This window comes from Lynx canadensis, chromosome B2, assembly GCF_007474595.2.
Source record: "Lynx canadensis isolate LIC74 chromosome B2, mLynCan4.pri.v2, whole genome shotgun sequence".
NCBI classification, from domain to species: domain Eukaryota; kingdom Metazoa; phylum Chordata; class Mammalia; order Carnivora; family Felidae; genus Lynx; species Lynx canadensis.
The window spans coordinates 119475840-119494338 of NC_044307.1; the positions used below are offsets into that span (position 1 = coordinate 119475840).

The 18499-nt window shown below is 39.4% G+C and overlaps 1 protein-coding gene across 3 annotated transcripts in view; it reads left to right on the top strand.

The window, feature by feature from the left end:
• Positions 1 to 2538: 2538 nt before the first annotated feature.
• Positions 2539 to 18499, top strand: part of ENPP3 (ectonucleotide pyrophosphatase/phosphodiesterase 3) — a 75831-nt gene continuing 59870 nt past the window's right edge. The window contains exons 1-5 of one of the 3 annotated variants that reach the window (XM_030316363.2): positions 2539 to 2833; positions 6626 to 6701; positions 12307 to 12429; positions 14177 to 14302; positions 17742 to 17802. In XM_030316363.2, the coding sequence (XP_030172223.1) occupies positions 2762 to 2833; positions 6626 to 6701; positions 12307 to 12429; positions 14177 to 14302; positions 17742 to 17802 (458 nt within the window). In that variant the 5' untranslated portion in view covers positions 2539 to 2761. Of the gene's footprint in view, positions 2839 to 6625; positions 6702 to 12306; positions 12430 to 14176; positions 14303 to 17741; positions 17803 to 18499 lie in introns of those variants that run through there. The other 2 variants (XM_030316360.2, XM_030316362.1) reach the window with 2 other exon arrangements.

The following is an 18499-nucleotide window of genomic DNA, read 5'->3' on the forward strand; positions in this document are numbered from 1 at the left end:
ATATAGTAACAAAAAGACAGAGCCAGAGTCGGTGGTATTCTGGTGAACAAAGATGGTATAGAATCAAGTGACATCATGGAGAGTACCAGCAGGGAGCATTTGACTGCAACTGGGGTATCAGTACCAGGTAAGACTTCTGGAGTCAAGGTATACAAATTATTATAGAAAATACCAAGACAAAGAGTTAGAAATCAAGAAGACAAAAACCAAGATAATAGATCCTGGAGGGCCAATAAGGAAGGGAGTTTTAAAATAAGGTAAAGTCTTTAAAAGAAGGAAAAATGTGAGAGTTCAAAGGATGTTATCAGTCAAGATTCTCCAGAGAAACAGAACAAGGGGGAGGTGGGGGGGAGGGGGGAGAGAGGAGAGGGAGAGGGAGATGGACAGAGAAAGACACACACACACACACACACACACACAGAGAGAGAGAGAGAGAGAGAGAGAGAGAGAGAGAGAGAGAGAGAGAGAGGGAGAGAAAGGAATTGGCTCACTTGATTGTGGGGGCTAAAGTCTGAAACTTACAGGGCAGGGCAGGCTGACAGGCTGGAAACTTGGGCTGATGGTGTAATCTTGAGGCAAAATTTCTTGTTCTTTTAGTCTGAAACTGGATGGAAAGCCACCAACATTATTAAGGGTAATCTTCTTTCATTAAAAGACAAATGATTGTACTTATTACACCTTTACAAAAAAAACCATCATGGCAATATCCTCGGTTAGGTTTTGGTTAAATAACTGGGTAGCGTAGCTTAGCCAAACTGATGTGCAAACTACCATCACAGAGAGGAAGGTAAAGTAAGAGCACTGTTAATGAGAGTCAAGGCAGACTAGATAGATTGTCTTAAGTGCAAATAGAAAAATTGAAGCTATATGTCAGAAAACTAGATAAAGCCATAATTCCTAGGAATCTCCTAATTTTGATACAAATTGTGGTGTAGACTGGATTTTTCTTTCTTACAATCTGTTTGCTACAACAGCAATGATGACAACAGTACCCCCTGAAGCGGCAGTTTCCACACCAGGCAGAATCTGACTTCTGAGATAGCACTAACCAAGGTGATCTTGGGCAAGTAGTCAAGCTCTAGAGGTCCTCTAGTCTTATCTTAAACCTAAAGTTTAAGTAGAATCCGTAGTAAATATTTGCAAAAGAGAATTCAAAAGTGCATGTGCTGCTCAAAACAAAGTGTTTACACTGAACTTGGTTACATATAAAATGGCTTGGAGGGATATTTTAGCCCCAAATCCAGAAGATTCTAATTCAGTTGAAGTGGACTGGGCTTCAGGATTTAAAAAATAAAAACGAAAATTAAAAAAAACTACTTGGGGTATTTCTAAGTCTATCCTCTGCAGAGAACCTTTTGCCAAAGGCATCCAAACATGTTTTTGTTTACTTCTTTGCTGTCCATGTAAAGAGGGCTTTGGACTTTGATTTAGGTTTAGGTTATCTCTATGGCATCTTCTTCTAAAACTCATTTCTTCTGTGTCAGCAACTCATGCGGGTACTTCCACTGGTTAGGCATCAAGGTAAAGTTGGGGGGGGGGTATCCTGAGCTGAGAAAGAACAGCACAAACCCTTAAAAGGAAACATGGCTCTTATTCTGCAGTTTTCCTTAAGGGCATGGGCTCCAATAGTAGAAAAAGGGATTTTGACATGACTTTCAGAAATAATATTCATATTTATAAGTCATTGTATATTGGGATAGATTCTTTTCCTATTTCTTTTCACTGCTTTTAAGATTGTAATAGTTTAGTGTTTTCCAAAGACTATACTGAGCCTACAGGATTTTTTAAAATAATCTTTACATTAGAAAAGAGTTCTAAAGCTTATGTAACCAAGGAGGTTTTCATAGGACTAGTGTTCCAGGGAATCACATTTTGAGAATTACTGCCTTAGAGTCATTTAAGCTGGAAGAGCTTATGCCCACCATTTACCATAACTCTCTGGCTACATTGCTGTTAATTTATTTCTTTCATCATAAACCTGTACTCCCCTTCTCAGCATGAAGTGCATGTATGAGGATGCTCTGGTCTATGTAAAGAAGAAAAGAGCGAGTTTAATTGCTCAGTGAAAGTTAACTTGAATTTGGGGAGTAGAAGACTTGGGTTTCAGTTCTACTTCTGGAATCTAGTAAATATGTGACTTGGGACAAGTAAGTCACAGACCTGACTTTGAATAATCAGACCTTTATTTGACTCAACTACAAAATAGGAATAAAATGTTTATAAGGGATGTTGTTAAGTTTGATATGAGATAATACATATGAAAACATTTCAAACCGTGAACCCTTTAAAACAGAAGACATAATTCTTTTATAATTAAGTACTTTATATAAATTGAACAGAGTTATGGGATTCCTATATGGTTAAAGCACATTTTTAGTATGTTGACTTTCAACTGTGAAATGAAGTGTATTACAAATGTAGAAACTCCCTGGAATTTCTATAACAAAACCATTTGTTTTGGGTTATTTTTGAAGAAAACAAATGATCAAATTGTATTAAAATTTGATTATTATTATTGTTACATATACTTTTATTAATATGTAGTATTTGTCTACAATGTCCTGGAAGAGGACTTTGATCTCATGACACTATTGTCATTACAGCCTTTTTCCTCCCTTTTGATTGTCCAATCATTAACGAGCTGTGACCTTCCAAAACATTGAAGTTACTCACAGCTGTGTAACTCATTCAGTTTCTCTTTGCTGGACTAGAAAAAGGAAGGAGTACTACTGTCTTCTAGTAAAACAGGTTTATACGGCTAATGGAGTCTATGCAGATTCTATCAATGGAAGAACCTGTCAAGAGGAGCACTGTTAGGACGTATAAAATAATTGTATTGTAAGTACAGCTTTTAATTTCAGTCTTGTAGCTTTGTGATAAATGTTAAGTGTATGACTCCCCATTTACATTGGTGTTGCTCTTTGAGTGTAAAGTTTTAAGTGATTGCATTCACTTTGGCCCTTGTGACAGCTCCAATGCCACGTTAATATTTTGAATACCATTTTGCCTAAGAAATTTGAATAACAAGTTAATATCTGATCCATCCTAAAAAGTTGGCATCTTGTGGCAAAACACTTTGCAGCACTGATTTTAGCACGATTATAACCCCATCCCAAATCACCATTTTATTGCGTGAATATTTTTAAGACCACAGTTTAAAAAATCAAAGATCACTGTATGTCATATTCTTTGTTGGACTGTTGCTTTTATCTAGTTTTCTTTACTCCTAAAGACGGTCTCTTTTACCTTTTTTCTCTTTGCCTTTTTTTTTTTTTTATATGTTAAGATCTTCCCTGTTCTGAAAAATAAAGCTTTCCTTGATTTGATTACTCTCTCAAATGTTTGGGGAAGGGGAGCTCCATCCACTGCCCCGGTTTTCTCACCACTCACCCATTCATTCCCTGTTCCCTTGCTTGTTTTCACTCTCCTGAAGTCATCTCCTTGAAAATCTTTCCTTCTCCTCTGTCCTCCTGCTGTGTCTCCATAACAACAATATGTGGATATTGTTCTGTTCTCATCTTGAATTATTCTCTCCCCATGCTTCCGTGATGGCATTGATATCCCCATTTTTATGACTTTTCTCTTTATCTGCATTCTTGGCTGACTTTCTTCTTTCTTGCACATAGCATTCCACCAAACCTTGTCTCAATATCTTTCCATTAGGCAATCTCATCTTTTCATGGTTGTAAAAGTCATATTCTCAACCAAGAATTTCAAGTAGGCCGGTAGGTCTGACTTCTTGCTGAGTTTCTGGCACAAGACTTCAAATGCCTGCTTGCTGGCTCTCATCCAGTAACTCCAGCCAAAAACAGTTGCATAATTTCTCACACCTATCCTGCTGCATTTTTCTCCTAAGTTCCCTACCTTAGGTAATGTCACCACCATTCTGTCACTCAAGCATTGTTTCTAGAAGTAAATGAAACAATGTGTGTGAGCATTGAGCCCGGGAGCTATAACAAAGTAAACTGTCAAGATACTCTATTTAGTCATTATCCTTCTGGGAACTTTAGAGTGCTCTTTTAGCTCTTATGCCATTTATTAGATTTATTCCATCTATAAATTAAAGAAATTATAAACTCCTTGAAAACAAAATTTTGTGCATCACTTATGTTCCTTCTTTCTATCCTTCCAGTGGTTTACTAGTATGTATAATAGAAGCTCAGTATTTTAATTTTTTTTAAACTTATTTATTATTGAAAGAGAGAGACAGAGCATGGGCAGGGAGGGACAGAGAGAGAGGGAGACACAGAATCTGAAGCAGGATCCAGGCTTCGAGCTGTCAGCATAGAGCCCGACACGGGGCTCGACCTCACAAACCGCAAGATCATGACCTGACCCGAAGTCGGGCACTTAACTGACTGAGCCACCCAGGGGCCCCTAGAAGCTCAGTATTTTAAAATTGTAGTTTCAGAAATACCCTGTTTCCAAATTTTAACATAGGTTTCATTCAAGAAACTTTAGATGTATCTACTGTGTTGCTGGCACTCTTTATACAGCTTTCTAAAGCCAAATGTTGGCTTCTTGGTGATTTTGGAGTCCGAGTTCTCTCCTGTCCATTTTGTAGCTAGCATAAATAGTTTAAGATGCATATGCACCTAAATATCAAGAAGCTAGCTCAGAATTACTCATTTAGAGGAAGTGATTATAGGAGATTAAAAATGAAGCTTCTTTGGGACACCTCAGTGGCTCAGTCGGTTGAGTGTCCGACTTCAGCTCAGGTCATGATCTCATGGTTTGTGAGTTGGAGCTCCACATCGGCTCACTGCTGTCAGCCTGTCAGATCCTCTGTCCCCCTCTCTCTGCCCCTTTAAACAAAATTTTTAAAAAATGAAGCTTCTTCTCAGGGAATTTACAGAATAATGTGAGAGCAAGCCAAAAATACACAGAACAAGTAGAGTCGTGAGGAAACAGACACTAAGATTTAACAGGAAAAAGTTCTAGAGCATCCTAGGGACAGCTAGATGCTGCTTATTTTCCCATCAAGTTTGAATGGTAAAAGGACTAATGATAAGATGTAAACCAAAATATACCAACTTTTAAATCTATGATTTACATAGATTTTGTAAATCTATGAGGTTTACCATAGGACTATATCCCAGTGTTTCCCTGCTTTGTATTCCTAGTCCTGGTCACGTGTGGCTTTTTAGCATCATAATAAGGGACTCAGTGCTAGTGATGCTATTTAGTAACTATTTATGTTCACTTTTTCCCTCTCCTCTTTCCACTGAATGCTGGAAGGTCACTGAAACTTGGGCTAAGTTCAGACTTTATGTAAGAATTGTTTTCATAGGGGGTGCCTGGGTGGCTCAGTCCATAGAGCGTGTGACTCGATCTCGGGGTTGTGAGTTTGAGCCCCACGTTGGGTATAGAGATTACTTAAAATAAAATATTTAAAAAAAAAGAATTGTTTACATAGTATTTTCACATATTTTCCCAGTCCCTGAATCCACTGCTGTTCTAAAGTTAGATATGTTACGGGGCGCCTGGGTGGCGCAGTCGGTTAAGCGTCCGACTTCAGCCAGGTCACGATCTCGCGGTCCGTGAGTTCGAGCCCCGCGTCGGGCTCTGGGCTGATGGCTCGGAGCCTGGAGCCTGTTTCCGATTCTGTGTCTCCCTCTCTCTCTGCCCCTCCCCCGTTCATGCTCTGTCTCTCTCTGTCCCAAAAATAAATAAACGTTGAAAAAAAAAAATTTTAAAAAAATAAAAAAAATAATAAAGTTAGATATGTTAATTTTCCAGTTGATTTTCAGAGTGAAAACAAAATCAGTGGTTTACAGTATTATCGAAGCAAATTTTGTTATCGTGTTTTTTATGAAAGTGATTTTTTAAAAAGCTATAACAAAGGTTATTGGAGTTGTAAAATACATTCCTAAGTAATTCATGTGTCTGTTGTGTTCATATTCTATGGCAATATATATTTTTCAAGCTCTGTCATCCAGCATGCTTATCATTGGACTTACTGGGTGGGGAAAAAGGTGAGTGGGAATAATTCTCTGCAATTATATCACAGTTTAATTCTAGTCATTGCATAAAGTCCACTACACTGAAGAGCCTTGTCAGCAGTAGTGATAATGAGTGACACACACAATCTTTGGTCATAGAGCTTCCACATGGTTGTCTGTGCTAGAGATCAAAGCGATCATTTGCCAGTTAATTATTTGAATGCTGTATTTTCACACATATTAACTATTCTCATCCCCTCCATAGGACAGAGCTGGGAGGGAAACCCCTGCTCCCTAGGAATGAGGTAGTTACGATTTCACAACTCAGGAATGCTCTTAGATAAATCATCTCCAAACAGGTACCTAGTTAAGAATGAGAAGTGGGCAAAGGTAAATGGCCCTCGTAGTTTCATCCATACTTTAACTCAATCTGGGGTTACACTAACCAAGACTCATACATTGGAATTTAAAGATCTGTAGTAAATACTATTTTAAACTTGTTCCCAGAGCTTTCTTATTTTCAGGCCTTTAAAACTGTACGTTCCCCTGTCACTGTTGGATCTGGTGTTATGAATAACTAGCTTGCTGTGTGGCTTTAGATTCACTGACGGAGGGCAGGATCTTTGTACCTTTGTACATTTTTTAAAAATTGTAAAGGTCACTTTTCCTTATTTTAAATATAGGTTCTCCTTGCTTTGTTGGTGATTGTGTCACTTGGACTGGGCCTGGGGCTTGGACTCAGGCGACAAGAGGAGCAAGGTAACCCCTCAGTGTTTTCTCAACACATTTCCTGATTCCTCCTTTCTCCTCACCTTTACCATTGAAACTTGTCCCCTCTCTCGAGCCCCCTCTCTCTTGCGTGGAGCAGTCTCATCCAAGGTTTCTTCTTCTCCCACACCGCACTTATCGGGAGCCCACATCTGTGGTTAGCATTATCCAATGTCACTTCTGGACTTCACTCTTTTACCCCCACCCCTTACTCCTTTGAGAGTCATATCATTCCTGTATTTTCCCCTCATTTGTTCTCACCTTCATAGAGTATTTGATAACTGGATCAAAGACTCCTTCTGTCTCAGCATCTACTCTAGTCATTCCTACCTGCTGATAAACTTGGCCTCAAAAGTCTTGGTTACTCCCCTCCCAGGACCTCCTGGGAGAAGGTATCACTTTCTTATTGAAATCTCACCATTTCTTGGCTAGGCAATGACACATTCTTGAAATGTAGTACAGACTAAAAGCTTCATGTTTCTTTATTTTCCTCCTGAGAAGCAATGAAAAAATAGGAGAAAGATGCTGCAACATATCAAAATACATCTTTTTTTTACAATATCTGGTCAATATGAACAATAAATAAATCATTTACAAGCATTGTCTAAGTCTTGTTATGTATCGTTTGGGTACTTTTATTAAGGGGAAGTAGGAGGTCGGACATGAGATCATTTGTTCTCCTTTTTTCATTGGGCCGATTAACTTTTAGTTTGACTCCCTTGGGGAAGGTCTTTTTGCTTCTTCATTAGGGAGACTCTTGGTGAGACTGATAAACAATTTTTCAGTTATGTTTTCACTTAAAAATTAACAAACACTCAGTGCTCCCAGGATAGCATGGGAACATGGCAGAACTGAAAAGGTGGACCTTATCTGGAAAATTACTATCTTTTCTGAGTCACTTGGCTCAAAATTATATGTACTGAATTATAGTACAGAGCTACAGGTTGTGTTTCTGAACTACAGAGCCCTAGGCCTAGATCTAACAAGTGTTGCTGGGCCACTTTAGTAGTAGTATTCTGATGTAAGTGTGCACAGAAGTACATCACTTCTTGGTTCTCTTATCCTTGCATCACGTAAATTAATTGCAAGAGGCACATACTAATCTCTGAACAAAATCTCTGTTTATTTTGACTGTTTCTCTCACTTCCTTATTTTATTGCACCTACTGGCTGGCTTCCCAGTGTCATTGTTCCTTATTCTTGTCCTTTTATCTCCATCTGTCAACCCTCATGTGGCACCACCCCCTCCAGGACTTTGGTATTTAACTCCTGCCCCTCCTTTGCCAGCACTCTTGAAATATTCACCTCTTCATTCTTTTACCACTGATTCCTAATCCCCAACCCTGGACCATTTTCACCATTCTCCATTCCAGTTAACCTGCTTTTCATAGGCAGTGTGAATTTTAAAAGTAGTTCTTCTAGTTTGAGTTTGTATGTATTCTTATAAATGTGTTCTTTTGGGGTGCCTAGGTGGCTCAGTCGGTTGAGCATCCGACTTCGGCTCAGGTCATGATCTCGAAGTCTGTGAGTTTGAGCCCTGTGTCGGGCTCTGTGCTGACAGCTCAGAGCCTGGAGCCTCCTTCAGGTTCTGTGTCTCCCTCTCTCTCTGCTCCTCCCCCACTCATGCTCTGTCTCTCTGTCTGTCTCTCTGTCTGTCTCTCTCTCTGTCAAAAATAAATAAAACATTAAAAAATGTGTTCTTTTATGTGCACATGCTTTTTACTTACTCTTCAATAATTGAACACTGACTGTATGCTAGGTACTATTCTAATTACTGGGAAACTTCAAAGAGTTTACATTCTAGCATGGAAGGGAGACAATAAAAAAATAAATAAGTCATATATATATATATATATATATATATACACACACACATATGATGAAGTGCTAGGGAGTAAGTAAAACTGAAAAGGGGATTATAAAATATTGAGTTGGGGTAGGATTGGGGGTGTATGTGAAATAACTTTTGTAAAGAGCTGAAGAAGTAAGGGAGAAACAGGGATATTTGTGGAGGGACATTCCAGGCAAGAGGAAAAAAAACAAGTGCAAAGGCTTAAGGCAGGAGCTTGCATGGCAAGTTCATTTAACAAGTAACAAGATCAGTGAGTTCTAGCTAAGAGGACAAGAAGGAGGTTGGTCATAAAATGAGATGGACCAAAGGACTGAAGAGAAGCCAAATCAGTGAGGCTGATAAATTGAATATGGCCACAGGCTTTCATTCTGAGAGTGCTGGGAAGTGATTGGAGCAGAGAAATGACATGCTGTGGTTTGCTTTCGGTACACTCACTCAGGCTACTGTGTTTGAATAAATGGCAGAGTGAAACGAGGAGACGTGGGGACACCAATTAGGAAATTATTGCCATAATCCATACAAGTTTTATGTCTTGAACTACAGCAGTGATTGTAACTGGTGAGACATGTTTAGGTCCTGGATATCTTTGATGTGGTAGATAGATTTTATTGACAGAATGGATACGGCGAAGGAGAGAAGAATGACCTCAAGATTTTTGATAGGAACATCTGGAAATACAGAAATTCCCTAACTGAGATGGGAAACACTGTAGAAGAAGCTGGTTTGGGGAGTATAATCGGGAGCTCGTTTTTGGACATGTTAAATTTGAAATATCTACTAGATGTCCAAGAGGAAAAACCACGAAGGCAGTTGGATATATGAGGCTGTCTTTTGAAGGGAAGTTCTAGATGGACATACAGTGAGGCGGTTATCAGCATCATACGTGGGACTTAAAGCAATGTGACCGGAACACACTAACCTTACAGAATTGGGAACATGCAGTGGGGGAAAAAACCCACAGATGAAGCCTAGGAAGAATTTGTCAGGAATGTGGGAGGAAAGCCAGGTGATTGTTGTTTCCTAGAAACCATGTGCAGAAAATGTTTCAAAGCAGGTGAGTGAATATAAAAATGTAAAGGCCTTTTATATAAATGGTATAACACTTTTTTGGTTACTTTTTCACTGGATGTTTCTTAAGATCGATCTACATTGTTATCATGCATCTATTCTTATGCATCTATCTACTTACTACTTAATACTCTTTAGCATGTATCTAATGTACTATTTAACCTATGCCCTCCCCCCGGTGCCTGACTGACTTTAGTTCCTTTACACCACATATATCCTGCAGGTTCCTTATGGATTTGTGTGAGATTGCTTCATCATCTACCAGGGATAGAATTCCTGGGTCTTAGTGATGAAATTTTGGGGTGATGGAGGGTTTGTGGGGTCTGGAGCTGATGGCCAAGAAAGAATTCTTGAAGATGTCTTTGGTGCAAAAAGGTGATTTTATTAAAGCATGGGGATAGGACCCATGGGCAGGAAGAACTTCACTGGGGTCCTGACCAGTAACTCATTACATACCCTCAGATTGGGAGAGGGTCAAGGATAGAGTAAGTCTCTAAGGAATTTTGGAAGCAGGGTTTCCAGGACCTTGAGGGGCTAGCTGTTACTAGGGAAATGCCATTTATTACTATTTAATAAAACCTCAGTCATGAGACCCTTTAGATGTATATCGGGGGGCCATAAGCTTGGAGTATGATTGCCAGCATATATCTTGGGGCAGTTGGGATAAAGGAAGCAGACTTACGGGATCCTCAAGGTTGGGATAACGTTATGCCGAGATTCCTTTTTGCCCCTAGCAAAGCGTTATCCAACAGCTGAGCTCCTAGAGGGAGGTCACTCTGCCTGTCTCAAGGACTTGTCAATGGGCTGTAGGCAGTAAAGGAATTTAATTTTTCATTTGCTTTAATTTCCCGTATTACCATGGCAAGCACTTAAACCCCTTTCCTTTGTTCTTGGGTAGCCAGGAGTGTCCGAGGAATATCACACATGTTCCACCTGGGTGTGTGTGTGTGTACCAACCTATATTTTGCCTTCAGCTTGCCCCAAGCTCCCTCATAATTAGGGTTTGTATTTTAACTCAGTTGAGTAGCCCCAGATTGCTTCCTAGAATGGCCGCTACAGCCTACTCTGTCTTACCATGTATCCCCACCAACTCTTGGCATTCTCTGGCTCTCTCATTTTTGGCAGTGTAAAGTTAGGTATAGAGTGATATCTTTTATTTTAATTTTTGTTCCTCTGTCCTGCTGCTCTGATCTGTGTTGTTTGCTCTCTTAGTTTGCTCTCTTTGTTTGCTCTCATATACCTATGGTTGTTATTTCCCTAGACTCTCCATTGTGTTGGATCTCATAGTTTTTGGATCTCTTTGTGTTACTTCCTCATTTTGCTAAAGAACATCTTTAGTAGTTTCCTAAAATAGGATGCATATGAGATTTAACTTGAGTTCTTACCTATATAAAGATATCTTCATCACCCTAACTTAACACTTAATGGTTTGGCTAGATACTGAATTTTGAGATGAACATAATTTTCCTTTAAAAAAAATGAAGACATTGCTTTCCTATCTTCTAGGTTCCAGTATTGCTTTTAAGAAATTTGATACCATTCTGACTTGTGATCTTTTACAGATTGCTTATGATTTTTCTCCGTGAGCTTTCAAGATCACTTTATTCCTGTTGACCTCTTGGTGTGAGTTTTGCCCTGCGAAATGTTGATGTACTAATTTAAGCTTTTCAGTTCTGGTGAATTTTATAATGTGAATTCTTTAATAATATCATCTCCACTTTCTTTGTTTTCACTTTTAGGTACCACATTCCTGTTTTAAGGTCAACTAAGTAATAGCCTTAATTACATCTGCAATGTCTCTTTGCTGTGTAAAACAGCATAGCATATTCAGTCTTGGGGATTAGGGGAACAAATCATGTTGGGAACCATGATTCTGCCTACCACAACCCCTCTACTGAATCTTTCATTACCGCTCTTATGTTTTTATCTCTCATGTTTTTACTCCCAGGATGTTATTTCTCTTTTTTAAATTATAGCTTTCTTTCTTATTTCATGGATACAATGTTGTCTCTTCACAGGATCTCACCATTAGCTGTGCATGTGTATATTTGTGTTTAACTCTTCCGTTCCTTGCATTGTTTCCTTTTCAATCAAGCTTTTCTTTTTCCTTTTCTTTCTTTCTCTCTCTCTTTCTTTCTTTCTTTCTTTCTTTCTTTCTTTCTTTTTCTTCTTATTTGTTTTGGTCTATGTTTTTATGTTGGATATTATCTTGCTATCCTCAAATGTCTGGTAACCATCTGTTCACGTTTGTGAATATGGCGTGTTCCTCTTTTCTCCTCGTAGCTATCCTCTGTGTCTGCCTCTGTGAGGAAAGCTACTTTTCCTAAATTTCTCCAGATTATGAGCCTTCAATGTGAAGACAGAGTGGGGTGGATAGTTGCTGTTCCGGCTCCAGACTTTCACCCAATTCCACTACATTTAGCCTCTGCCTGTCCCCCCTACCTTCACCTAATGGTGCCTGGTATTTCTGAGTCTGGGACCTCTCTGGAGTCCTAGGGAAAAATTGCTTATTATTTATCACTTTGCACTGATGAATCATACAGCGCAATAACAAAATACCTGTTTGACCTACAGAGGTCACAGGTCTGCACTAGGTACCTCTTCTGTGTGCTTCATCCAGCTCTGAGATACCGGATAACTCCTAAGCACTGGTTTTCTCATTTCCTCCACTCTGCAGGAAGTTGCAGGAAGAAATGCTTTGATTCTTCATTCAGAGGACTGGAGAGCTGCCGGTGTGATATGGAATGTAAACAGCGGGGTGACTGTTGCTGGGATTTTGAAGACACCTGTGTGAAATCAAGTATGGACTCTGAGGATAAGTTCATTGTAACATGTTGGTTATGCTTTCACGAATGCACGTCCGATGTGTATTAGTTTTCTAGGGCTGCCATAACACAGAAACTGGGGAGGGGGAGACTTAACCCACAGAAATTCATTTTCTCACAGTCCCAGAGGCTAGAAAGCCAGGATATAGCTGTTTTGAAGGTTGGTTCTTTCTAAGGGCTATGAGGGAGAATCTGTCCCTTGCCCCTCTCCTAGCTGGTGGGTTGCTGGCAGTCACTGGCAGTTGTTGGTTTGTGATAGCGTAACCCCAAACTCTGCCTCCGTCTTCACGGAGAGTCCTCTTGTGTCTTCGCAGTCTTCCTTGTGTGTGTGAGTTCATGTCCAACTTTCCCCTTTTTATAAAAATACCAGTCGCACTGGATAGGGCCCACACTAAGGACCTCATTTTAACTTGAGTGTCTACAGAGATCTTTTTCTAAGCAAGGTCACATTCATGACATTGGGGGCTAGGACTCCAACATTTTGTGGGGACATTATTTAACTCATAACAGCTTGTGTATGGGATCTATGATTACCATCCCCCCCTTTACAGTACTAAACATAGAGTCCACACTTGATTTGATTGAGGTTGAGGAGTACTAGTCTCTAGCAGACAAGATGCTGTGTATGTTGCATGGAGTACAGATGTCACAATGGAGTTTCACTATGACTCAAGTTAATCATCTTATTTAGTTTCATTGGCAGTGGCTCTCAGATTTTAGGATGCATAAGATTCACTTGGAAAGCTGGTGATTCTTGGTGATTCTGATGCCAGTGCTCCACAGAACGCAACTTGAAAAACACTATTCTCTGGGGAGAAGAGACCATTCACAATGTTTAATTTTTTAAGAAACCAGCGACGGCATGTGTGTACGGGGGTGCTAGTGATTCAAGGAGAGTAAGACTAGAATAACAGAACTCCTTACATTACGCTTTCTGAAAAGGACAAGAGGGAAGGGATAACATACTGTAGATAAGATGTGTATTCCCTTTACTAAATCTTTCCCAGTATTTTCTAAGTAAATAATAAGTGAAGGGCAATGAAGAACTTTGTGCACAATGGAAGCACACAGCAGTTACCTGTTCAATGCATTTGTCTCCGCACAGGGCTGATGTTGATTTTAGACACTGACTCCTGGCAGGTGGCACTAGGAAACAACAGCGGTGCAGCCTCTTGCTGTTTTTAGCACAGATGTTTATTTACACTGATGTCATAACTGAGTACACAGCCTGGGAGAATAGCAAGGGCATGGCGGAGGCTCATCCACCAGTTCTGTCACCCTCAGCTGCGAGGTGCCCTGACCTCCCTACATCCTTACCCACCTGACGGTGTTCCTGCTACTTCTGTTGTCACTGCCTCTTCCTTGCTGCCTGTCCTTAGACAAAACTGCTCTTGGGTGGCAACAATCACTCAGGCATAACGGTTCATCGCTGTTGGGAACTCCTACTTTTGGGTGGGGACAGAGCCAGTGTTCAGAGTTTCTCCAAACTCAGAGGTGTACCTGCTAGGTGGATCAGAGCTGCTGCTTGAAAGACTGCACCCGTGCCAAATGAAGAAAAGTGGTGGATAGCCCCTTGTTTGTCTTACATATTCTCATTTATTAGTGCGATAAGCCAAGACTTTGACTGCCCAGTAATACAGGGATAAACGCATGGAATTCGTGTTTGATATTGGATACTTACAAGAAGTTAAATGCTGGCAACCGAACTGTGTGATTTTACAGCTCGAATATGGACATGCAATAGATTTCGTTGTGGGGAGACCAGACTAGATTCCAGCCTCTGCTCTTGTTCAGATGATTGTCTGCAGAGGAAAGACTGCTGTGCTGACTATAACAGTGTCTGTCAAGGTAAGCAGAGGAGATTGAACTATTTGCCTCCGCGGGTTCAGTGACCCCAGAGCTGACTGGTCTAGGCTGCATAAACGAAAACGAGTCAGAGAATCTTGAGCTACTCCACGTAGAAGAAATGGTCAGTGTGTTTACCGTGGGAAGAAATGCAGCTTGTGTGCTGTAGAGAGAGGGAGCTCATAACATAGGGAATACAGAAAAGAAGAGAAAGATGAAAGTTCTGTATTTCTTGGTAAGGCAAGGTTTCTCTAGTCCAATGACTATGATAGAAATACTTGTGGTTTGAGACACCAGATGGCAGATCCTAAAGTTAAAACATGAGGAAAGAGATTATCTGGCTTGTGTATCAGTCTGAAACCAATGTTACTGTTGAAACAGCTGTGTCCTGACTGGTTAAATTACTGATTAAGGACCGTGAGAGAGTTAATGCAGAGCCTGATTAGGATACAGGTTCAACTCCTGATTCCAGCTCTAAGTGAGATACTGTAGATTTTTTTTTAATTACCAATCCCTCTGAACACCTAATGAAATTTATGAAAAATGAGCATAAACACACAGCAACAAAATTGCTTCAAGCTATCAACCTTTTTTTTTTTTTTTAATTTTTTTTCAACGTTTATTTATTTATTTATTTTGGGACAGAGAGAGACAGAGCATGAACGGGGAGGGGCAGAGAGAGAGGGAGACACAGAATCGGAAACAGGCTCCAGGCTCCGAGCCATCAGCCCAGAGCCTGACGCGGGGCTCGAACTCACGGACCTCGAGATCGTGACCTGGCTGAAGTGGGACGCTTAACCGACTACGCCACCCAGGCGCCCCTCAACCTTTTTTTTCATAATGCCACACCCAATAAGAGGAATAGGAGGAAGATGTTATAGAAGAAACATTAACTGTCATCTCTTAGTAGAAAATAGGTTTTGTACTAATGGATGAATAAGTTTTTATTACAAAATGTAATTGAAAACTAACTGAAAAGAGCTATCAAAAAAGAAAAATAAAAGCCTGAAATGGTAACTTCTTTTTCAAATAATTATTGCTTGACATTTAGTATTGTATCATTAAAAATTCTGCTACATTCACGAAGGCAAGCATAATTTCTTTCTTGCTTATTTCTATAAGTTCACTGACCACACTGCCTCTGACCTCTATATTTTCCCAGTTTTTACCCCAAATATATAACTTTTAACTTTTTATCTCAAGACTGATCCTCAGGTCATATGGTAAAATTTCCTGCTGAATTCCTTGCACAATATTGTTCAAACTTAATAGATACAAAAATAATTGTTTAGCAGTGTAGAAGTTTACTACCACCACTAATTGGGCACTTTGATGGAGTTAATTTCATCATTTCAGCTTATTTTTCAAAATAAATGTAAATGTGTTCTTACTGTAAGGATTCAACATTTTGTTTAAAGAGGTTACATGATTTTTGCCAAAATTAAATCTTTAAGCAGTAGCTTGAAGGCATTTGAATAATTTTGGAAGAAACCAGCCAGTTACTCTTACATTTTAAGTTTAGAATTTTAAAGATTTTATGATAAACTTCTAACATATGTACAGAAGAGAATAGTATGGTCCAGCACCTAGCCCCAGCAATTATCAACTAATGGCCAGTCTTGACTCATCTTGACAAAGTATAATTTTCAAAAGATAAAAACACAACTCTCATATAAATGTAACGTGAACATGTCAAAGAGTAATTAGCTCATTCATGAGATAACCAACTGGAATGTTCAGTTGGCTTAAAGAGAATGAAAGAGACTAAGTATATATAGTATGGAAAGAATGTTAGGATGAGGTAAAAAGTACTGTAACTTTTGGTGGGATAGAAATGATTTGCATTTCTACAGGAAAATTTCTTCGCTATCAGACAAGAATCAGTTGTGTTGCTATCACTTTTCTACCAATTAACTGCTATTGTTACTATGAAGTAAAATAAATGGTAAAGAATAAGCTAAATAAAGGTATACATTCCTAGGTAATTAGATAATCCATTTGATTAGATAACGTCCATTTTAATTTTTTTTTTTCAACGTTTATTTATTTTTGGGACAGAGAGAGACAGAGCATGAACGGGGGAGGGGCAGAGAGAGAGGGAGACACAGAATCGGAAACAGGCTCCAGGCTCCGAGCCATCAGCCCAGAGCCTGACGCGGGGCTCGAACTCACGGACCACGAGATCGTGACCTGGCTGAAGTCGGACGTCTAACCGACTGCGCCACCCAGGCGCCCCGATAACGTCCATTTTAGATAATTCCCAGAATGATATTAAAATGAAGTTTAGTGATCAGTCCTCCTTTTGCTTATCTTCAAGTTTTGGATTTTGTTTTTCTTAAAAAAAATGTAATTTTATTCACCCCAGCTTTTCTCCCTAAATTTTAGATTATTTCTAAGTAAATCCTAGAGTTAATATTCATCTGTAAATATTTTCAGGACATATCTAAAAAATGTAAGTATTTAACAAAATTATAATACCATTAATAGATCTAAAAATATCAATTGTTGTTTGTTGTCATCAAATATCCACTGTTCTGATTTTTCTGCTTGTTTCATAACATTTTTAAAAAGATTGTCTGAAGTAGGATCCAAATAGATTCCATACATTACAAGTGGCTGATGTATTTCAAGTCCTTTAAAAGTAGGTTCTCTTTCTTTTTTTCCCCTTGCAATTTACATGTTGGAGTAAAAGGGCCACTTGTTCTACAGTTTTCCAGTCTGAGCTTTGTAGACTGCATCCCCTGTAACTTAAGGAGTTTGTCATCTCATTTCCTGAAAATTGGTAGTTACAATCAGAATCAGATGACTGTTCAGATTCAGGTGCTATTTATTTATTTTTTTATTTTGCAAGTATACTCCGTAGATGTTGGTATTACTTCCATCAAGAGGCACATCTTGACTGCTTGTCACCTTTTCTGGGATGTTAGCCATTGATGATCTTGCGTATATCCATCAAGGGGTGCAAGTGATGACATTTATGCACTATCATTTCTACTTCATTAATCAGCTGGAATGTTCTATAAACAGAAACATTTATGAAGCCAAATTTTTTTTAGTTAAGATCTTTGTTCAGGTTTTCCCAGTTGATATCAGTTACTCTCATTGGCTGCTTCTGCCCACCCCCCCCACCATGATTTCTTTCCTCCTTTCTTTAGATGGTATATCTGTCTTTGTTAAACTCATTTTTTCTAATTGTCCCTTTCCAGTTAAATGAATCTCCTTTGTTTTTCTTGGTAAAGATGAGCTTCTTGATGTTCGATCTGTGCAAATATCTGGACACACTGACCTTTTCACCACGTGGAATAACACTTAACATGTTCCGGTAGAATTAAGTCATTGGAATAACATGAACTAAGTAGTTTGGAAAGATCAAGGTCATTGAACATTTGTTCTTTTTTTTATGGTGTAGTTGTCTAAAGATTTTGATCTTACATTTTTTTAGGAGAAACCCCATGGGTGAAAGAAGAGTGTGGCACAGCCCAGCCGTCTCAGTGTCCAGAAGGGTGAGAATAAGGGCAGTTTTTACTCTCCTTTAACAGATGGCACATGGAATGTAGTTGAGACACAGGGTGGAATTTCCTCCACTATATTTATATTTCAAAACAATAAAGTTAAGAAACGATGAGGATTCTTCTGACTTCAAACTCAGAGTTTTGTCTACAAAGCATTTTTAAATTAATTTTTTTATATTCATGTCTTACAACAATGACTTAAAAAGATTTGTTGAGCTATTACATACTGACATTCCCAAGGTCCTATGATCAGGACTGGAATTTAGATCTGAATTACTCCAGCCAGAACTCTTCTCTATTCACATCCCGGTACCTTGAATTTATACTTACTGAGGGAAGGGGAAGAAGTTTGCCCATGGAAGGCCTCACAAGGAAAGGTAGACCTTGAAGGATGAGGAGGACTCGTTATGTGTACATGCGTGATGAACATGTGAGGTAGAAGCCCTCGCTGACCCCTCCTATGCATCTCCTCCACACATTTGTGGTGGCTGCTACTGGACTTTTCCCAATCCTGGAAACATGCCCACATCATGTCCCAGTCAGGATGGATTTCTTCTCCAGTGGCCCCTTATGCCCGTCCCCTACTTCATTCTGGCCCAAGCAGTGGGAGGAAGATGATGAGGTAGAAGAAAAAAGGAATACCTGGCTATAGGAAGAGTTAGTGCAGTCATTTTTAGATAGCATTATT